Source organism: Dryobates pubescens, chromosome 12 (genome assembly GCF_014839835.1).
Source record: "Dryobates pubescens isolate bDryPub1 chromosome 12, bDryPub1.pri, whole genome shotgun sequence".
Lineage (NCBI taxonomy): Eukaryota > Metazoa > Chordata > Aves > Piciformes > Picidae > Dryobates > Dryobates pubescens.
The window spans coordinates 18780485-18804313 of NC_071623.1; the positions used below are offsets into that span (position 1 = coordinate 18780485).

Here is a 23829-nt window from a genome sequence, read left to right on the forward strand (position 1 = left end):
AAAAAAATCTTTATTTTCTAACAGTGTAACAAGTGTTTACTAGTTTACTGTAGCAGATCAGCAGATTAGATTCAGAATCAGCATTTAACTATGCATTTGCAGACCTTGGGCAGCCTAAAATAGTGTTCTTTCCTCTTTATATTAGAAGATGGATATGATCTTTACCAGCCAGAAAGTATTTGGAACCTGCTATTTCTATCACCCAAGTATGGTGAATGGTGGTTAAACAAAGGTTTATTGTGCTGCCAGTACTTAAGATATGCTCATGCAGGAAAAGCAGCATCTGAGTTAAAAGACATTGCAGTGTTGAAGTTGTACATTTTAATGTATTTTGTCCCTAAGAATAATAAGTGCAGGTTATGTTTGAAATGGAGTTAACTGCATAGCCTGGCTCTGAACGTTCAGGTGTTTGCAGGTTCTATTTCAATGAGAAATTATCCTAGGGAAAGTTAGCTGAAATGTCTCCCAGAAATTAAGTGAGAAAATGGAAAATTTAGCTTTTAATTTAATTCTTTTTTTTTTTTTTTAATTAGAAAGAAATTAATTAGTGAATAGTGGTTACCATTGCTAATGTCATTTTCTTTCCCTGTGATTGTTGGTGTTGGTTTTTCTATGGTGTTGATTTTTCTATGGTTGTATCTGTATAGCAGAATGTAATAGTACTTTTTATAGAGACCAGACAGGCTTGCAGTAGTCCTAGTCACTCAAGTGAGATCAGGTCTCTCCTTTTATCATCTCATCGGTGTAGTCTTCAGACTATGCCCTAGAAGAGACAGCCAGATAATAAGAGAAAGGTGTAGAAGCGTTTCAGCTTTAATATCTCATTTTGAAAGATTAGGTCAAAGCAAGTCAATGTAACAGGTTGGTCACACAATCAGATCACATCCAACCATTTACAATTAATTATTCAAGCCTTTCTTTGTGCTCTTGTCAATTTGAACAGCGAAGCTGTCAGCTGTTGAGTCTGTCTTGAGAACCAGCCTTAGATCGTTATTATTGAACTGCTCCTTTCTAGACTCTGGAGCCAATGCTACTGTCAAAAAGAAAAAGAAATGAAACATGGTATATTGACTTTTGGATTTTTATTTTTTTCTTTTTCTCCTATCTTCTGTGTTCTTTGCTCTGCAATGTGCTGTGCTTTGTACAATGCTCCCTTTGGTCCTAAAAAAATGTAAAGTCAACAAGACGTAGTTCACAGGGATTGCATATATGTTTCACCTTTTTAATGATAATGCTTGAGGGAAGGAGATGCTGTTTCAGCTGTGGACATGGTATAGAAAGCAAATCATAGGGTCAGTGATGCAAACTCTTGGGGCTTTGCCTGAGAGGACTGAAGTGAAGAGAAATTAGTTCTCTCCTGGGAGATGAAGACTGTGAACTATGAAAGCAATAATGTTGACCCAAATACTAGTTGCTCAAGAGATTGAACCAATGAAGAATTTGCTGTAGAATAAATGCCATACAGCTGTCAGATTTTGCTATATTAATTTTCTTTTTATAAGAGTCATTTATGGCTATTCACATCCCTAAGCCATTGGCTGCATTAAAAGTATACCCAGATTAAAGCTGAATATCAAGAAAAGAGAAGAAAAATGGTCAGAGTTTGGGGTTTTTTTCATTCCTTTTTTGTTTTGAAAAATCAGGATAACTATTCTTGAATGTTCTTACCTAAGTGACATTGGCATTTTTTGAATGCTGATGTAAAAAGCAAAGTCCCCAAAACTGCACTGTGTTTTCTCAGGAAGACTGGACCACCTCTCCTATGAGGACAGACTGAAGGAGTTGGGGCTCTTCAGTCTGGAGAAGAGAAGGCTCTGAGGAGACCTAATTGTGGCCTAATTGTGAAGGGGGCTACAAGAAAGCTGGTGAGGGACTTTTTAGGGTGTCAGGTAATGATAGGACTAGGGGGAATGGAACAAAAATAGAAATTAGTAGATTCAGATTGGATGTTAGGAAGAAGTTCTTCACCATGATGGTGGTGACACACTGGAACAGGTTGCTCAGGTAGGTGGTAGAAGCCACCCAGGTAGAATCCTGGGTGTTTTTAAGGCCAGGCTGGATGTGGCAGTGAGCAACTTGATCTAGTATGAGGTGTCCCTGCCCATGGCAGGGAGGTTGGAACTAGATGATCCTTGAGGTCCCTTCCAACCCTAACAATTCTATGATTCTATGAAGCAAATTTTGTGAATGTCCTTACTTTAGATGAATTTAAAAAAAAAAGTACTTTCAGACCTTATGCACTTAAAGAACCATGTACAGAGTCACCATGTACAGCTTTTGAGATCCCATTTAAGCTGTGATCTGATGATTTAAATGAGACACACACAGCTGGTTCACAAATTTCATAATGCTCCTCTGCTCAAACGTGAATTTTATCCCCATGTCAAAATCATTAAAAGACAAATTTCATGCATGCAGTTGGCTACAGTTGTTTTACAGCTGTAGTTATGCAAGAGGTCATGGATGTGTCTGACTTAACACTGTGTACCCTGTGTCTGTTGTACTGCACCTATCATCAGTGCAAAATAGGGCTTTAGATTTTTTTATGTCTTGGGTGGACTGAATGAGCTGTAGGCGTGCAGGCATTTCTTTCAGGCCAATCCAACTTTATGCTGCTTGCATTTTCTGAAAGTGCAAGAAATGTCAATTATATAGATCTTCATCTATAAATGTCATTAGCATGGTCAAGGCCATCCATGCTATTATCATATAATGTTGGCAAGGAGGGTCACTCTGTGCCTCAACATGTGACTCAATATTCTTTAATGACCTGTGGAGTCCAAGAGAGAATGAGTGCTCAGAAAAACTTCTTAGGGCCCAGGCAGTGGTGGTCTCTGTCTCCTTTTACATTTTTGTCTTGTTGGATTGTGTTTTTATAATCTAAGGCTACATCTCTTCAAAAATAATTTTCAGAATTGGAAAAAAATACTTTATGAGACTTTCAGCCTAAAGTCTAATACCTACGATATGAGATTGCAATAGTGGGTTCCAACACACAGCAGTTTTCTTAACATTCATATAAAAGATATAAGAAAACACATGAGAGTAGCTCTCATTGCTTAACAAAGGTGCCACGAAACCTTAAATCAGAGATGTAAGGGTTAACAAATTAGGTACTTTTAGCCATTTGTAGAATTAATTGTATCTGCCACAAACATGGAAGATAAGGTTAGGCAAATCAATTAGCTTTAACGTGCTTCAATTTCCCAAACAAATAAAAATAGGCAAATTATGAAAATTGCCTCAGAAATGTACTTGGGCATATTTGCATAATGTCCCTGATATCTGGACAGGCTTCTGAGTCATGATTCTCTGAGCTATTTGAAGAAGGCAATAAAAGACCCCGCAGTACTTACATTTATTCTAAAGGAATGATGCTTGTTGTGGTTATAATGATATTTTTCACTGTGCTGTCAGTCTAAGGAAATTAACAGTACAGAGTCAAAGTAATCTCAACAAGGAGGTCTGGAACTGCACATTCTTCCTAGCTTTATCTCACATATATCTTTGAAATGAAGTTGGATTGAAATATCCCATAATACTGAGTTGATGCTCAGCATAAATCACACTGTGAATTTAATCTGTGTTGAAAAATTGTATTTACTGAACCTTTTTTATTGTTAAAAAGTTAATTTGCCAAATACGTCAGCAAAAAGCCTAATCTGACAAACCACAGGAAATAAATAGCTTAATAACTGTATCTACTTACAACATTATAATATAACTCACATTCAGAGTGTTTCTGGTTGTTGAAATGTCAGTATTATAAAACTTTGTAACACACAAAAAGTGAGGTCTGCGTGTATGCTATGCTAAGTCCCTTTGTGCTGATGCAATACACTCTGCAAACAGATTCTCAGGAACTGCTTGCAGTTACTTCAATTTAAGCTCAGCATGTGTTGGTTTTTCTTCTTCCAGCAAAGTTGGTTATACATGTGAACTTCTCTGGAATAATACTTATTTTTGTACTTTCTAATATTCATTTATGAGAAAAATTCATTGATTCAGCATCCGCAGAAGTTCTTTTTTTTTTCATTACACAGTATGGAACAACCTTTTCATCCTTCTGCTTACTATTGTCATCCTGATGCTCTGTCTGTTGTGTTTAACATACTGCTTCATCATTTTTTCTGATGCTTTGCTGTATAGGAACCCAGTGATGGTTCTGTATGTTTCTGTGCTGAGGAAAATGTGTATTAAGTTCAAAAAGACAGAAATAGCTTGTCAGGAGACTGGTGGGTTTGGTTGTATTTGTTTGGTTGGTTGTTGGTGTTTTGGTTGGCTTGGTTTGATTTTTTTGTCTGTTGCTTTGGGGGGTTTGGGTTGGTTTGTTTTCCACTTTTTTGTTGTTGTTTTGGGTTGGGGTTGTTTGTTGTTGTTTTGTTTTGTTGGTTAGAGCTTAAAGAACTTAAAACTGTACAATGTATGAAATGTATGCTCTGCGCCTCACCTGTGTCATGTGGAAGGGTAAACCACTGACAGAAGTAGATGTGCATCATATTCCATAGCTAGTTTGTTCAGAGTGGAAATCAGTGTGAGAGGTCAAGCTTCTACATGAAAAGGGGAAACTTTTGAAAATATCTTGATTTCTAAAGAGCTATTGTAAAGTTATTCCAGTTGTCTTGTTCAAAAGGAAAGAAATTTACATCATTAACAGCTTTTATTTTAATTTTAAAAACTGCCCTCTGACACTGGACTCTCTCCTTAGGGGACTGGCAAAGGGTCTCCTGGGGAAATTATTCAACTTAGCTCAAATTCCTAGTGGAGCTACCCTCTCCCCGAGGAAATATTTGGAATATGTTTTTATCTAGGCAACACAAGTTTATTCTTTCAAACAGAGGAGGATACTAACTCCTTCCCAAGTCATTACCCTAAAACCAAATAAACTTGTTTGGGTTTCCCTAATTTTACACTCTCAAGGCTTTGCCCGTTGGTTAATGCATATCCCTTAAGTAAACATTCTGAATGCTCAGATGTCTTGTGAGTCTTTGAGTAGATTGATTTTTATTTTTTTTTCATGAAGGTAAGTGGGTATGGTTCTAAATTTCTCATAAAACAATTCCCTCAGGTTGAGATGCATTGCTGCCCTCACAGTTACTTGCAGAATAAATGTGGTTACTCATGGAGCCACAGAGCTGCAGCTGTTCTAATTAACATAATATTGATTATTTGCAGTTAGTCAGAATAATTCTGCTGCTGGTGCACTTGAAATTCTGTGTACGTGAAGCTGTGATTTGTTCTGATCATATTGTCTATAACAGTACATATTCTGCATATACAATGTCTTTGAAGCTATAAACAATTAAGGCATGCATTTGGTGATGCTGACATAAACCAACTGCTGTTCAGGCCAGAGGAGATGGAGTTTCTCCCTTTACTCAACAAGACTGTGTTCAAATTTACATGCAGATACAAGGAGAGATGGATCATGTTCCTTGATGTTGTAAAGAGTAACATACAAGTTTTTTCTGTGCTAAGCCACCAGTCAGCTCCATGCTAGTTTATTTACTTGGAATGCACCAGCAAAAACCTGAGAGAAGAAGTTTTAATCCTTCAGATGGCTCCATGTATCACAGGCAAAGCTGAATCCTCTTTAATCAGAGCCCCTAAAACTAGCTAGTGATTTAAAAATTATCTGCTTGCTTTCTAACTGAAATAAGGAAAGCAGCTTCTACAGCAGTGTGAGCAAGGACTCAAATAATCTAGAAGTGCAGCATTAAAGATCATGGCAGTTTTATTTAATATCCTAGAGGACTGACAGTTAACAACAGTGAGTAAAGAACTGTAGCTGCTTATGCCTAATATATTCATAAAAGATTAAGAGAGCGAACAATTAAATATACACTTTATGTGTTCAGTCACATTTATGCTGGCCAATCATCAAGCAGTAGCAATTAACATCACCTATCTGTGTGCACAAAATACAGCCTCTGCATCTATTAGTACTCTTAAAACAAAAGGACAATGTTTATTCCTCTATAAAACAGGAATGATGCATACATAATGTAAGTGGAATTGATATGGACTGTTGGCATGAAATATATTTTTGCAGTCTCAGAAATGTGGCTAGGGCAATAAAATGTGTTCTGATTTGTGTAATTTGTCCAACAATCTGGTTTTCAGAATAGTCATTATTATAGGATCCTAACATGCAGAAAATTATAGCACTGCGCACAGAATAGCACTAATGTTCCTATGTCTTTCCTTATTCTGTGATTACAGAAACACAAATGAACTGAATTTAAAGCAGCTAAAACCATGAATACAGATGCCATCATCTTTCAGGACCTGTTTGATTTTTGAGTACTGTGTTCAGGCCTTATCCTGTCTGAATGTGAACTCCACACAGCACCAACACTCTCGTTCCTATGGCAATCCTGTAACTGACTCGGCAGATAATCTGTCTCTACTCAGTTTATAAATTCAAAACTGGAGCTCACCTCCTCCCCTTTCTGTCTCTCTTTTTTGCCTTTTTTTTTTTTTAAATTTCTTTTTTTCTGTCTTCCCACACACACAGAGGTTTGGGGGTTTTTTTGTTTTGTTTGTCTATTTTCTGGGGTTTTTTCCCCCCTTTTATTTCTTTCTCCCTTTCTCTCTCATTTTAATTGGATTCATTTTATGGTACTGTATGCAAGAAATAGGCAGGTTTATTGTTTTAGTGTAGTAATACTGCACGCAGAATATTAAGGGAAATCTGGTACCTGTAGCTACGGCATAGCCTCAGGTTATAGGAGACAGTAAACCATTTTGGAATGGAGTAGTAGACACCACAGTATCTGTGTTTGACTGAATTCGTTTTCTTTGGAGAGATGCAGAAATATGTAGTTGCTCCCTAGTATTCCTTGGAGATGCAGGTGCCAAAGTAGCAATAATTCTATGTTAATTATGTTCATCTTTAAGCTTTTCTATTTTAAAGGCTCAAGTGGGAAAAAAACTCATAACCTTGTTCCTTTGCTCCCCTGGCTTTTTTGAGAAGCGGTGATGATGGTTGAATTGGGCCTCCCACACTTTGAGCAGTTCTGACCTCCACTGGTCAAGGGGCAAGGTGACTGATTAGTAGCACGTTTACTTGTATAGCCTTGTTCAGACTGAGCTGCTACCAGAATAAATGCTTCTTGAGGAGGGACCTAACTGAGGTGGAGGAGGTGAGGAGGGTAAAGAGTGATGGTGTTAGGAGAAAATCTGATTTAGTTTGGATCTATCATGTCTACATAAATTTTGCAAAGTTGTGAACCCATCTGTCCTGCAACTGGAGCCATGTCCTGCCATAAGACTAGAAATGTTTATAAACATCCTTACTGCTTTGCAGAGAGGTTGCTTCAGGTTTTTTTAAATGAAGACAAAACAGATTACATGCCTACATAAAATAGCAAAAGACCTCACTTGAGGCTGCTGGCTCTTTACATTTATTCTCAAATGTAATTCTGGGGGGGAAAGAAAATTTTAAAATCCCAACCCAAACACCACCATACCTCCCACCTCCAAACCCAAAACCATACAAACCCCCTTCCCCAAAAGCCAAAACCACAACCACCTGGAAAGGAAAGGGAAATCTCTGGCTACTGTAGAACTGAAAAAAAAAAATCAGACCTGAAAGTTCAGTCTTATGATAGAGATACATCTTTGTGAGCTTTGAGAAGCCTGGATCAATAGATCAAATATGACAGCAGCCTCCTTTGCCTCAAACAACCACTTCCTATGGTCTTTGTGCATATTCCTGTCTTTGTGCATATTCCTTTCCTTGCATCAGGAAAAAAAATAATAAAGGGGGAGGGGGGGCACATATCAAAGACCTTGATTCCTCATGAGCAGTATCATAGTATGGTGGCACTTGAGAGGCGTCTTCCAGAAACATAGTCACATTCATAGTGCCTCTCTAGTTATCAGAACCTAAATCTATGAGACACAAAGACCTGGTCATGTGATGAAATAAGTATTTGGTTTTTCAGCACTTATGCCTGAAGGGTGACAGTGTAAAGACAAGGGAGAGGGCTTATTTCATTGCAAATGAAAGGAATTTCATTGCCCTTGGGCTGTAGAACAGTACTGTGAGTTCCATCCTATTCCTGTTTTCCTGAAAGTCAGCTGCAGTTTGTGTCTCAAACAGGGAAGGAGGTAGTGGGCAACACACTCCAAAGGTGCAATCTGTAGACCCCAGAGCTGAGGTTATACAGGGAGCTAAAACATTTGATTTTATTCTCTATAAGGTCTTCTACTAGGGCCTGTGAGCTTGGCTACATCTCTAGAGGAATGTTGTGCTGCTCAGAGGAGTGTAGTCATGTTTTGACCATCTGTACCACCTACTGTGAGCAACACCCCAGGTGTCTCATGTAGGCTGAGTACACTATGTGAGTGATATTTGGTAAAGTGAAATCCTTGCCTCCCTCTTTTCTTACCTACCTGCCTCCCTATCCTCGTCTAATCTTTGGTTTATGAATCAAAAGCATTTTGCAGGACTGTGACTTCAGGGTACAGTCTAAGCGTGGTTGCTTCTGGCATATTTTCTGTGCCCACAGTAGCAGATTGTTTTGCTTTGAGAATGATGTTGTAGAAGTGCATAAAACTGAGTTATAGGTTACTCTGCTTTGGCTCTGTGGGGTGGTTTCTCCCCTTGTGTGCACCAGTCATGCTAAAAACTTGCTTAGCAGAAGCAGTTCTATCCAGCAGAGGTGACAAGTACAGCTGATAAAAGTTTATTTGTTCTGTATTATCATTTGGCACACGATTAGAACAGCCATCTGTTCTCTTAATTTCTATCAACCTAATTTAGACTGCAATAACATAATGCTGTTAGATGTTTCCAACAAAGTGAAAATCAAATATGATTTTTTTTTTAACCATCTTGAGGATAACATCACCCCTGTTTAAAGACTACCAGGATGCTGAGGGAAAAGGACATGATAAAAGAATAATTAATGTTACACTTTTAACATATTCTCATTTTCATAGAAGAATATTATGCACTAATTCGACAGGAAAGTGTTCACATTTTCTTATGAATTATACATGAGAACAATTTCGCATAGGAAATCTAAACAGAATTACTTCAACTTATTACTCAGACCTGTAAAATTTTATTTTAGTCTCTGATATTATGTAGTCTAATGGAAAGCATTAAAAACCTTACATAAGAGCAATTTCATAATTGTTAATGTGACCTCCTAGGTTGTTTAGGGCACTAGTCAGCCGGCAGCAAAATCAGAGGTGTGTTTCTAAAATGCTGTGGGATTTGGGGCCATTAGTTGAATTTAGTTGAGCTTAGGTGCGACCTACTTTCCTCGCCCTCATGCCTGTTTGTCCTCTTTAGGGCCTTCTATGTGGATATATGTATCTTTATATAAAATGAATTGTTAATGTTTCAGGTGAAAGCATACATAAATTTGAGTTTTTCAGCCACATCATGAGGCAAAGTTATGTCTTAATAACAGAAGGGATGTTGGAGAAAGAATTATGGATTCCTGTTTTTCCCCTGACTTGTGTACATCTCTATCTCTGTATACTTCTCTGTAAAACATGCAAGCCCACCTCAGCAAGACAAAAGGTAGTAAGGGCTCCAAGCATCCTCTGAACTCTTTGAGTAAAATGCGTACTACAGATACTGGACCAGGTTTTCAAAAGCGCAAAAAAATTGAAAGCCAAACAGATGTAAGCTTTCAATGTCTCTGCAAATCAGATGCTGAAATTATTATAATCAAGTTTTCAAGGCATTAAAACAAACGCTGCTGAGGAGGAATAATAAATGGGAATTATGAGCTATATTTTGACAGTGTTCTTTTTAATTGTTGTGAAGGAGGCTTCTCTGCCTTCCTCCCTTGAAGCCCGCTAACAGCCAAAAACAAACAAAAAGCTTCAGTTTATCTGAAAAGCTGTTCCATTTATAAAAGAAAAAAAAAAAAGTCCTTATTTGGCATATTAAGTAGGTGAGTTAAAAAAAAAAAATTGAATTAGACTTTGTTACAGCAAAGCAAGAGCGATTAAATTAAATGTGCCTCAAGAAGAAAGCAATCCCCTAGATCAACAGAGCAATAAGAGCTTGTCGATCCCCATCCTGGTGCATTTCTAAACACTTTTTGAAGTACAGAAGGCAGAACACTCAACACTTTGGCTTTGTCACAGCTGACAGCCTGTCGGTTTTAATGAAAATGCTCTCCGTTTAGAAGATGACAGAAATTACATGCATTTCCCCTTTTATTTTTCTGTCATCTTTTCTGTCTCATGTTTTTACAGTAGAAGGAGGGGGTGGTTATTAAAGCATTACATAAGTACGCAAAATATATTAAGGAGAAGAGAGTAAGAGGGAGAGCTTTAGCCCTGCAATTATACACAATGTGTGTTGGTTTGAAATGTACGCTGTGACACAACATTGGATGTGTAGCAATCACTATTTACTTTTAGTTATCTTTAAAGAAGGTGAGGCAAAAAATCTCTAGATAATACTTTAAGTGAAGGTTTTATTATTCCATGGTCTGAGCAATTTCCAATGGGAGCATGATCTAAGCAGTGTTAAATAGCTCAAGTATGTTCATAATTTCTCTAGGAAATATAGCGAGATAACACTGAACAATTTCTTGGCTCTGTGTAGCTTATACAAGTGTCTTTTATTAAGTGTCAGGCTTTTGATATTTGTACCCACTCTCACTAACCCAGATGTGTAACTGCATCTGAGGAAACTGGCTTCCAGGACTGAGGAGGGAAGGCTTCACCCACAAATATTGTCAGTACTATAGACTCTGTGAACAGCCGCAAATCTATACATATTCTTCCATCTGGGAGTGGCCACTCCATGTCTCACCAGTTCTAGTTCCAGAGTCAGTATTAGCAGCAATAAAATGTACAAGGTAGAAATACTGAGGAAGAGAGGTGTTTCAGAGGTTTTAAGGGAAGTTCTGAATTTGATATTCTACCCTAATTTCTCTGACAGTTGCTTTATGCTTATTGTAAGGAGAGACACAAGTGGCCTAGCCCAAAGTTGTACAAAGGTTAAATGGTATCCTAGAAAAAGAAAGCTACATGAAGCCATTGTACAAGAAGAACGTTTCTGTCTCTCAGCTGTTTAGGTTCCACTTGCTTGACACAAATGCATAGCATGTTCAGATACACCGGAGGGACCAAAATGGTCACAACCATCCCATTAGCAGTTTTTTATATGTTCCTGGTCAGTGACATGGTAGCAGCTGAGTAGTATCTCCACCAGCATCTCTTCTTGCATAGTTTGGTAGTGGAGTTACATCCCAGCTTGAAAAATCTCATTTAAGTCTTGATCATGCTGCAGAGGACATATATGTATGGTACATGCGTGTTGGTTCAGCAGTTTGACAGCCCTGCCAGTCAAGTGGCATTGCTGGGGGCAAGCACATGTCTGAATTGGCTGTGCTGCCTGAAATATAGAGCTGGTTAATGCTCACACAGCTGGAAACAGAAGCAAGAAGAGATTGCCTTTGCTGCATACCCATCATTAACCCCAAGTAAAGTCCTTAAATGTGATTCCCATCTCCTGAAGCTGTCATTTTAAGCTGCCTACCGACTAAGGGAGACAACTGTGCTTTAATTACCTGTAGTCCTTGTAACGTATTTCTTGGCAAAGGGAAGATTTGCTTTATGAATATTTCAGTAGTGAAGGATCTGCATGTGATACAGAAGTCAAACAAACTATGTTTTTCACACTTAAATTCTAAATATGCTTCTAGTGTAGACTCAGGGGTAAAGGTAAGTCTTGTTTAAGGGTACAGATATTGAGTACCTACGTGATGAGGAGATAGGAATATGATACTACATTTTATCTAGGAGTTACAGTGTGAGAATCAACCAAAACAAACCCACAGTCTCAAAGTATTCTCTGACCAACAGGATGTACTTGTTTTGTGTGAACCATTAGGAGCCTGCCTCTCTGTGTGCAGTGGTAGAATTCCGTTGGCTGTGGCTTTGGAGTTGGGCCATATGACTGACAGAAGGTATAGAACAAGGGTTTACTAGGTGACTGCATGCACACTTGCAGACTATGCTTTCTAGTTGCTATCAGGCAGCTGTTACCTACCTGGTATTGAAGAAAACCTCATTAGCATCTTTTTTCCAAGCCATTTGCTATTTTGTGAATAGCAAATAAATAACTTATTAGTAATTGAGAAGGTAGGTAAAGAATATTTTCTCAGTTCAAATTATTAGCTGTCTATATCATCTCCTTCAAACTTTACAACTAAGGTGTTAGAGATGCAAGACAGCTTTGCTTTTTTAATATAATCTTTTTCGATGCCATATTTCAGACACCTGGCTGTGAAAGTGAAATATTACCGATTCAGTTGCTTTTCCTGCTACTCTCAACAGTATATTTGTTTAGATGTAGTTTGCATTGAAACACAAGCCTTCTGTATGCAAGCAATTGAATTTTCAGAGGCATATGAAGTCAATGTCACCTCTCTATAAGAGGGAACATCCTTAGCCTGTAAACTCCCCTAGGATGCACTATAGCTCATGGTTGAAGAGAGTGCTCCTGCCATCCAGTCCTCCCTTCTTCATATCTTCCCTTGTCCAGCTCTCCTCCTTTGGTGCCTCCATTCTGGGGATTCATTTTTTTATGTACTTCTTAGTAATGGCACGTGTTATCTATCTGAACAAATAAAGTACTTCAGAAGGGTGTGTGCTGTGTGGTTTATGCTTTTCCGGAGTTGTGACCTACCTGTTTCCATGCTTTTACCTTGACTTTCAGGAGAAAAGGGTCAGCCAAGACAAGTCATCAGTGTAGTTATTTTATAAGTCTGTATGCAAGCAAGAGTAGGAGAGGTTGCCTGATGTTGCTCTTTTCAGTATTCTCTGCTCTAAGGGTCAGGCCTGTGCTGTGACATTAAATAGCTTTTAATATTCTTTTCCCCATTTCTTTTAGATTGTGGTTTCAAGAAGATTGCCCTCTATAATGATACCATTTCCTCTCTGTCCTTTTTCTGCTGGACTACTTTCCCACTGATTCATTTGTGAGCAAGCACCCTGAATACACTTAATTATGAGAAAGTTATTGCTCAAATAAATGAGAAATGTCAATATTTCTTACTGCATATTACTGGACTATGGCTATTGTAAGAGCTACCAGCTACTAGAGAAAAAGTAGCAGACATGAAAAAGAAAAGATATGAACCTTTTCTCCAGCATAAAAGTTCTAGAAAAGCATACATAGATTAGACTGCAGCATTTTTTCAATGGAAAGAGTGGCCAAATGAGGCCCAAGTTTGCAAAGCAAGTCCCATTACTTCTATTTATTGTAGTATGGGAAAAGCTTATAGCATGTAGTTAGAATCTTTTGTGTCCTTGCTTTTAGAACATGCATTCACAACAGAGCAGAGACATTTGTGCAGGTGTCAACATTTGTGGCATTTGTGCAGGTGTATAGGCAACATCAGCAAGGCTGGTTTTGCTCTCCCTTTTTTAACTCATCCCACCTGAAGCAGGCTGTGGAGTTGGGTTATACAGTGTATAACCCAACCCTATAGCCAGAATCTTGTAGCAAATTTGTCCTTTCCCTTTTTTTTTTCCCCCTTAATTTTCTGGTGTACATGGACAACAAGTGCCATTTTGGCTAATATTGTTTAATTATGCATGCCATCCCAGACCATATTTCTAACATGTACAGCTCTGCTGGTGATTTTCAATCCTATCACTCTATAATAATGAATTAAACTGGATTTGATTCTGCTTTGATTCTTTATCCTATATTTTATTTCAGATGCCTGCCAGATATTGTTTGTTGATTGTGACCATGGCATATTTCTTTCCTTCATTCATTGTATTTTCCTTACAGATCCCTCCCTTCTTTACAGGTGTACATAAATTAATATCTTTCTGTGCATTTTCAGTAAGCACTGAGTAAACTTGTATTTGGAAGCTCCTATACTCTAGCAAAAGAAAAACCTTCAGAAGCCTCCATCCTCCGTTGTCCACCCCCTGGTATAAGCAAGCAGAACAACCTGCAGGTATTTTAAAGGCTGTAAATTCTTTTGTCTTTCAGGATCTAGATTTCTCATCACATCCACGGGAGCCTTGTATATTTTAGACGTACAAAATGAAGACGGACTCTACAACTACCGATGCATCACAAGGCACAGATACACTGGAGAAACACGACAAAGCAACAGCGCAAGACTTTTTGTGTCAGGTACTTCTTTATAGATCATGTTAAATTAAGTATTGAATATGCCTCTCTCTCATGTGTTAAACTGGCAAGGCAGGGTCTTTGTGCCTGTATGCACAACCAACCAAGTCATCTGTCAAATGGAAGATAGAACTGGTCAGCTGTGAGGTGCTGCAAAATTGTGTCCCATTCTGAAATCTCTTTTTCTGTTTTTCACCACATATTAGATATTTCTGGAGAACTTGTAGGGTATACAGTGCCTAGTAGAGTGATTTTTTTAATAGGTTTAGTGTATCTCATGTAAGGACTGTGGACGTGGTTTATCCCATTAAAAGTAGGCTTGCACAGTGAAAGTGTGTAGTCACCTTATCATTATCTTCCCTTTGTAACCAAAGGAAAGAAACTCTTTTCAGGTAATGTATCTGATCTATTTCAGCTGCTCACTTTAGGGTGAGATAAATTGCCCCATGGTGCCTATTTCTCTCTATTAACCATAGCAGCTGCTCAGGACATTTAGGTCAGCTGTAGGCATTTCCGCTGATGGAACCACAGATAGCTAAGGTGTATTTCACCCTTCCTTTTCATTTATCACTCTTTCCCTGGGGAAAATAGTGTGTTACTCAGCATCCAGGAGGGATCTCCACCCAGGAAGGTATGTAGCCTGTCCCAGGATATCGAGGGTCCTGCAGGCAGACAGGAGTGTTAACTGGTGGCTGTCCAGGGGCAGAGCTAAAAGTCCCAGGGCAGACAGCCTTGTGCAACAGGTAGGAAAATAAGAAGGTAGATGAGGTGTTTTAACACTTTCCTTGTCACTGTAAATCATCTCCTGACTGGTGTGTGTGTGATGGACTGCTGGGTTACACACATGACAAATACTTAGGGCTGTCAACACAGGGCTACTCCAATCCTATCTTCTCCCTATTTTGGCTCAGTAAGAGGAGATGCCTGTGAGATGAGAAGTAAAATCAGACCCCAGGCCTGGGTCTGGAACTTGATCGTAAACGTCCCTGTACAGGATTAGCTTTTTTCCATCTTACCTTCCTCTCCCTCATTTGCTGAGTGCCTGTTACTGCACCTTGTATTTGCAAGTGAGCAAACCTGCAACTGTATTCTCACATCCATTGTATTTTCTAAGACTGTATCCCAGATTTTCTCTTCTTTTACCCTGTATCCTTGGCTTACAAAAGACATGTCCACCATCCCACTGAAATCCACACAGGTTTATATACTTTTCACTGTTACTAAGTTGCCTGAAAGGTCATCACCATAAAAAGCAGTCAGGGTATGATGACCTTCACAATCTTACAGTCAGTGAAATCATTCCCCTTGTGACCTTGCCCTCTTGTCTTTGAATCTTTTTGTCAAAACAAGCAAACACGCAAATATCTGTTTGAGAGCCCTGAGGCAGACAGAAGTGGACACAAGGTTTTATATTAGCAGCTTACCTCCTGCCCTGAATCAAAATGGTCATTGATTCTGTAATGATCTGAACAAAATATGTCAGTACTTAAAATATACTAATGATATACATAGTGTGATTCAGGTTAGAATCACTTACCAGCCAGATCCAGGAGTTTCTTCCTTTGACATGTGTTTCCTGTGGGTAAAACTTTTCCCTCTGCTTTTCCCAGGCGGATGAAGAAGTAGTTTTCCTGCACAATAATCTGCCTGCTTTGGTCTTACAAAGATAGGCAGGGTCCTATCTTTCTAGGTGGCTCCACAGTATGGTCTGTTTCCGTATGAAATCATGCTAAGGCTGAGCCAGTGGTAACATAAATAAAATCAGGCTTGTATCTTGGTTACCACAAGAAAATGTCTAGTTATTTTGTTGAACAAAAGAGGGAAAATGAAAGCTCTGTCTTACTTGTAATTCAGGACAAGCATCCTAAAAGATGTGCACTACTCTGTTCTGTTCTCCTTTACAGACCATATTAAAGTAGGAATTTTACCTGTGTAGAATAGCTGACTCTTTTTATTCAATTGTGTTAATTAGTGTCTATTGAATCTATAGTGGTCTCTGATGCTGAACAAGCATAGCAATCCTGTGCAGAGTTTGTATCTTGATGTTTCTCGAAGAGGCTTTCTTTTTTCTTTAATAGATTTTATATTTTAAAATAATGACTCCTTTAAGAACTGAGATCATAACTGTAAAAGGTCAGTTTGCATCCATGAAGATTCTTCACTTATTTGGGGATGAAACAGCTTGTGGTGGATGTGAATCATAGTCTTTTGGCCTCCTTTTTATTATGAGTTAAACTTTGTTACTGTTTGGAAGAGGGAGAAAGGTGAAGTGCATATAGTAGTGAATACAAGTGTGAATAATTGGCATGCCTGTGACAAAAGCAAAGTTTAATACCAAGGCCATTAACATTCTAAAGAATATTCCTCTAATGCCCATCGCAGTGCTTTTCAAAAAATGATTTCATCCAGCCAAGCATCCCAGCTCTCAAAATCTTGACCATTTATAACCCATCCCTCCAAAAAATATGTATGATTTTGAAAGAAATTTGAGAATTTTGCTCTCTTTCAAAGAAGATTCAAAGTAGAACATTCTAGAACAGTATTTTGCCTCAAATTTTCCCCTGTTATATATGCTAGAAATCATTTGCAACTGTCAAAGCATAGTAAAGTAATAATTCAAAAGAGTCCATACCACGTATTGAAATTGGATTATGTTATTTTGCTATTTGCCTCATTGGAGGTGATTGCAAGTGAATCCTGGGAGTTCTTTTGTGCTTTTTTTACATTTTATCTTCCTTTCTGTCTTCCTTCCTTTCTGTCTACCTTTCTTTCTTTCTGTTTCTGTCTTTCTCTCTCTCTCTGTTCCACAGACAGCCCAAAGAGATGTTTTTAAATCTCTAAGCACAAGAAAGCAGACTACTGGAATCAGCATTGGCATAAGACAGCAGTGGCTACTTTGCTTTCGCCATTAGCTTGGTATCTGAGGTAGACTTGTGCTCTGCCTGGGCCCAGCATCAAAGCATATGCAATTCTCTGCAGCACACTAAGAGGCTTGTCAGAGTATGATATTTACTGGCCACAACTTTTCCTTATAATTACTTAATTTTTTCCCCCATCATGTTTCAAAATCCATGCAGTACTTTGTACTTTTGTACATTAAAGTTTGCAAGTGGGATCACATATATTCTTCACAAAGTTTTTTGAAACTAAAAGAGTATGGAGAAAATATGAAACTACTGTAAGTTTTGTGTAGGAGTGCACAGAAAATAACTGTAAAAATCAATTCTACCTTTTTATTATTGAATTGTTAGTTTTAACTGAAGGAATTTATTTCATCTAGATACCACCTTCCTAAGAGGCAGAGCTGTAATTTCTTGCATGCTTATGTTTTTACTGAGTTAATTCCTCAGGCTACACAAAAGAATCTATGCACTGAAAACATAGATGCCTGATGACCCAGAAAGAAAGAAAGGAGCTACTAATTAATTAGTCAAATTGACATTGGCCTTCTCAATAGCAGATTGTGTTTTCACTAAGTCAGACATAAACAGCATGGCAAGCTCAAAAATATAACCCATCTTGTTGCCAAATATGGACCTTGAGGCTACTGATGCATGCAAAATCATTTGTTTAACTACTGGCTGACATGTTTCTAATGAGACAGGAAGTTGCTATAAAATGAATGTGGTTTTGCTTTCAGTGGCTCAATATTTTCCTTGTACCTAGAGAGCAGAAAAACTTCTTTCACTGAATTTGGTATTTAGGGTTTTTATAGATATTCACGTAAAATTTGCTTAGTCCATTTGTTTACTATCACAATTTTAGTTTCTGGATTGATGGCATAACTAGCATTTGCTAGCTATTTGCCCTCAAGTGCACCTTCCCAGGTGTGGTTGCAGTTCATAAAGATAAATCTAACCTAATATTAAACTACCTACCTCAGATACTGATTACACTATCACCCAGGGAACTTGAACTCAGCATGAACTGTTCCTTTAACCACTTAACAGGAAGTTGCTGCAGCTGCCCTGTGAGCAGTACCTGAGATAGCTAAGTCAAAGACCATTTGAAAATGTCAAAAAGGTTGTAATCACACCTACACCCAGGCATATAATACTCCCCAAAATTGGTGTGTCAAATAGTAAAAGGAATTGGCCAGTATCTAGAGTTTATTAGTGAGACAGAAGTCTTTGCAAAGTGAGTGCATCTGAAGAGAAAACACTTAGATAAATATCTGTGGTTTATTGTTTACTGTTTACGTTGCCATAACTCCAGGATGAGCTTCCATCATGCTGAATGCTGCACAAAACTGTAAATTGTGTCAAACTCTTGCTTAAAAAGTTTTCAAACCTAAAAATCCACAATCACAGAGTACTATTTCTGGTGGAGTAGGTGCAGTTCTGGTGAAGGCATTCTGCCAGACTTCTGTGAGATATATATATACACGCCAGGTGCTGCACAAGTGTGTTAGTCTAAGAGTTGCTTTTCTCCTAAGTTGAGCACAGAAAGTTGGAGTATTAAGCCGTAAGCTGGTCTTGTCATGTTAAGTTCTTTTTCCAGGGAAGAAGAAAAGGCTTGTCTGTCAGTTAGACTGCAGACAGAAATTTCTGTGTCTTTTCCCATTTATCTCCTGTCAAGGGAATAAATTGCTTCTTTAATTCAAAGCCTTCAGACCACTGAGAAGCATGGAGAGTGTGTTGGCTTCATTCTAGTGGAGTAGCACAGGGATAGCAGTAATAATTGTTAAGGCAACAGATTGCTGGCTTTCCATTCCTCTGACAGGGAACATGAAGGTTGACCAGAGAAATGGTTGCCACCTGGAAAAAATCCAGTGAGAGGATTTCCAAGTAGTCATTAAATGCTTCAGTAGTACATGCTGCTGGATCCCAGCCACCTCTACTGAGATACTACAGACTGATGGCTGGGTCACAGTAGCAAACTGTAGTACATAAAACACCAGACTAGTGTGTCAAAAAGTACAGGAGATAAATTATTGATGTAGTGCTTACTGAATTTTAATGTTCCCATTGAAAACTGTTGTTTGTTCTTTTAGATCCAGCAAATTCAGCTCCATCTATTCTAGATGGGTTTGACCACCTTAAAGCCATGGCAGGACAGCAAGTGGAGCTGCCTTGCAAAGCATCAGGGCATCCCGCACCAAAGTATCGTTGGCTGAAGGACAACATTCCCTTGGAGTCTGACAGCAGGTTTCGACAGACAGTTGAAGGTCTGCTGATTGAGAACTCACGTCCCTCAGATTCAGGCAGCTACGTCTGCGAGGTGTGGAACAACTATGGGACTGCCGAGATGATAGGGAGGCTGCATGTAAAACGTAAGTCTGAAACTGAGTGAAGATTTCAGCTCACTTCTTGCATCAAGGAAGATGTTGCCAAACTTGTGTTTTGTTGCTTTATCTTAGCGATGCTTAAACTTCTCGAAGACATGGATTGTGATAAAGTAGGCTCTGTGGAGATGAGTTAGTTGGACAACTGAGTGATCAGAAGTGCAAACAGATGCAGTTTCTAATGTAGCCATATAATTTATCGCATGGAGGATATGTAATTAAGAAGCTTGAACTGGATGCTTAAAAGGAAATTGCAAATGTTCTCATGGATACAGCTGCCAAACTCTCATTGCCATGACTCATGCTGTTCGGTAATATTGAATACTCATACCTCCCCTCAACTGAGTATTCATGTGTGAATATTTGGAATGTTTCACAAATTCTGCAAAGGCAATTATTACTCAGAAGCTCTGCAGTGGAAAGGTGCCATTCTTCTGTTGTTCAAAAAAAGGAAATTATTTCCTGGAATAGACATGATGTTTTCTGAACTAACATTTCCACCTATCTAGCATGACTAGCAGATTAAAAGGGCAGGAGTTTGTGAACAGTTCAGGGCATAAAAATATCTTCGCAAATAATTACACATGATGTATTTGGGCAAAATAACCAAGATCAAAGACCAGTAATTCATGAACTATACTGGAAGAGCTTTGCTTCTGAAGGTATTCATAAAGTTTAGTGCAGTCTGCCTTCCAGGATACAAAGTCAAAACTTCTAAAGACTTGACATAATCATATTGCTAGTTATACTGACGTAATTTCCAATACCTGGAGATACGTTTTACTTACTGACAATCAGCCCAGTAGATGTCTTCTGAACCAGGCTGTCAGGAAGCAACAACTGGGCAAAGGAATTTTATCCTCCTCTGCAATGGAGAATGTGATTCACTTTCTTGCATCATCATGGCTCTGAGATTCATTACAGAATCACAGAATGGTAGGGGTTGGAAGGGACATCTTATGATCACCTACTTCAACCAACTTGATAGCATCTGGATCAGGTTGCACATGAGTGTGTCCAGGTGGGATTTGAAAGTCTACGGAGAAGGAGACTTCAGAATCTGGGTAGCCTGTTCCAGTGCTCTGTCACCCTCAAAGTAAAGGGTGTTTATTTTGTTTAAAGGGTTATTAACAGTTTTGAGCCTTTGTGGTCATTTACATAGGAAACAGAGATATTCAGTGACCTAACACACATTTGAGCCCAGATTAACTGTTCTTTGGACTATGGTAGACAAGAATTCCTGTCTGCATTCCAGAATGACTGAGGCTGCTGACCTGTGTTTTTTTCCAGGCCTCCATTCCGAAAGGGCCACTAAAGATTTGTTCTAACCTGCATGTTGTTAAATATTCAGTAAAGTTGAATGAGTTAGCAGAGGACATTTTCTTGTACAAGCATTTGTATACATGTGTGAGTAAGCCTGTATGCAAGCTGGCAAATTAATAGAATTCTATTTATTTAGTATCAGATCTGATAGCAGTGGTAATAGTAGTCCCTTACCTTTATAAGTCAAAGCAATATATGCAAAGCATGAGGTGAGATCTGCATTCCATAATGCTGATAACAGGTGGCAGGATGAATATTGCTTTCCTTGCTTTCCTTATGCCTGTGACTTTTCTCAACACCATTCATCCTCTTTTTTTTTTCCTTTCATTATAAAACTTGTATTGTATATGTCCTATTATTTGTAAGGTTGATTTGAAAATGTTGAAAGAAAACCAAAAAATCTAGTAAGCCCACATGAAAACCCACCTCTTTGTGGACAGATGTGATGGATATCTATGGGTGTACCTGTGCTAACATTTTAGCATGGATCTTCCATCCTTAAAAGCTAATCTGCTGGTCATTGTTACTTACTCCACTTGTTCAAATCAGGGAGTGGTTTTGGAACACATAAACTGGGCTCTTGCTACAAGACATTAGATCAGAAGATGATCTTTAGGAATGCACCTATTTTATCAGTTCAAAGGTCCACACTAAACTAAGGTTAAGTAATGTCTCTACTTTTCCAGAACACACATAGTGCCATCGTTAGGCCCTCAGCACCAAGAGTGTTACTCAGTAGATCTGCTTCTACTATTCATTTAGGCATGGGATTATATCATGTGTCGAATTAGTTATCCCTACAGATCTATGCTTTGTGTCATGGCTCTTGGTGGCTGAGGTGGGTTGAAATTATCCCCCAAACAAAAAATTGCCAGACCTGCTCAGTTAAAAAGCAAATAATGTTGTATTTTGTTCCTTGCATATAAATGCACATGTATAGTTAATGTTTCCTCTTTCCCTTTCTCTTATCTTGATTTAAATCTTCAGAACCACTAAAAGCCACGATCAGCCCACGGAAAGTTAAAAGCAGTGTTGGTAGTCAAGTGTCCTTGTCCTGCAGTGTGACAGGAACTGAGGACCAGGAACTCTCCTGGTATCGTAATGGTGAGATCATCAACCCTGGTAACAATGTCCGGATCACTGGCATCAATCGGGAGAACCTTATTATGGATGGCATGGCCAAGAGTGATGGTGGAGCCTACCAGTGTTTTGTGCGCAAGGACAAGATGTCTGCTCAAGACTATGTTCAGGTGGTGCTAGAAGGTCAGTCACTACATCTTCAGCAATTCTTGTCTCCATAATAATATATATGTCATCTTGGGTTCCATCATTGTATAATGATGGATAGAATACATACATAGAATACATAGACTAAACCAGTTTGGAAGAGACCTTCAAGATCATCTCGTCCAACCCACCTAAACAACTAGCCCATGGACATAGCCGTGGATAGTGGACCCTAAACAAGAAGAGAGGGTACTAATGAGCTGTCAGTGGGGTTTAGTGTGGTTTATTGTGCCCCATTCTGAGAAAAATGTAATAGAATGAAACAATGTATTTGAAAATAACAATCCTTCCTGAGCCAACTTTCCAGTCAATTGTTTTTGTTTGGGTTTTTTTGTTTGCTTGGTTGTTTTTTTTCCTTTGGTTTGGGTTTGGTTTTGTTGGTTTGGTTGGTTTGTTGGGGGGTTTTTTTGGTGTTTGGGTTTTTTTTTCCTGGTTTTTTTTTTTCTCTTGGTGGAGGTGTAGGGTGGTGGTGCTGCTGATTTTTTACATTAGCTTTTCAGCACGACACAAGAGAAGGGGTCTATTCAAGTCCAAACACCTTTCAAACGTGGCTTTTCTGCTTGGGCATATTGTCTGAACACTCAACTAAATGACAAAATGTTCTACATGATAATCAAGTGAGGAAAGTTATCAATTTGTACAGAGCCAATTCACTAATGAGGCTATAGTTCAGTCATGGCATGGATGTTATTTTTAGAGTCCTTGTAGAAAAAAAGAAGAGATTACCTGCCTGGACTGAGTTACCTCGGCAACCATCTCCTGTGACTAAGAAAGCCTAAAGAGCATATTGATAATCTATCATGATGTCGAGAGAGTTCAGGTTATCAGAGAGCAACAGCAGGAAAAATTTCAAAGACACTCAGGTCTCACTGGGAAAATAATGTCTGCTTTCATCTCCAAAAAAAAGCCTGTCACTTGAATTATAAAAAAGAAATAGGAGGAGGAGTGGCAGAGGAACACGGTGTGCATGCTCACAGATTTATTAGTCCTGTGTTAGCCTTCTTTTTGCATAAAAAGCTTTTATTTTCTGTTGTTGTTGTTGTCGTTGCTGCTGTTGTTTTATTTTCTGAGGCATGACAGTATCTTATACACAGCAAAGGAAAAGAAGAGAGTGAGAGATGAAAATAAATAAATAAATAAATGAGAATTCTGTCAACCCAACCAATGGGACAAAAATTAAAGGGAATGGGGGCAGAGGAGAAAATCATGCAGCCAAATAAAATTGAATGCTCCTTCAGGGATGCTGAGGTCTTTCAGCAGTCTGAGAGCAGCAATGCCTTATGTTCTTCACTACATGGCAAGCAAGGGAATTTTGCAGCCCTGGTTTTAATTCTGCTTTGTTGGGAGTCTTGCACGCATTGTGACAGTTCCTTCAGTTTTCTGTGTGATGTTTCACTGACATTGTGATGTAAGAGTTGTTATATCCAGGTTCGAGCTTCTCAAATATATATATAATTAATAGCAGACTGTATGTGAAGAGCAGTAGCTAATTGTGCAGAGTACATCACACAAAGCATGTGACTTGTCAGTCTAATCCTGTGCAAAACTGAAAGTTGTCCTTAAAGGGCTTCATGCACAAGGCTCATTTTCAGGTGTCTTTGGCCCCTCTCTAGGTACTCAGGTGCCTTTTCCTCTGTTTCTTGCAGACACTAATGCTGTAGGAACACTGAAGTTAGTTAACTTACTTGCCTCTTTATAAACAGACAGTAGCCTGCAGCACTCATGTCCAAACTTTGGACTGGATTGTTTCCAGTATTCTGCTCTTGGTGTGTGGCCTTTTGCTCCCAATTAGACTGAA

The 23829-nt window shown here is 38.7% G+C and overlaps 1 protein-coding gene across 1 annotated transcript in view; it reads left to right on the forward strand.

The window, feature by feature from the left end:
* Positions 1–23829, forward strand: part of DSCAM (DS cell adhesion molecule) — a 459734-nt gene that overhangs the window by 257288 nt on the left and 178617 nt on the right. Inside the window, exons 4-6 of the mRNA XM_054165785.1 lie at positions 13994–14140; positions 19131–19409; positions 21732–22007. Of these exons, the coding sequence (XP_054021760.1) occupies positions 13994–14140; positions 19131–19409; positions 21732–22007 (702 nt within the window). The remainder of the gene's footprint in view (positions 1–13993; positions 14141–19130; positions 19410–21731; positions 22008–23829) is intronic.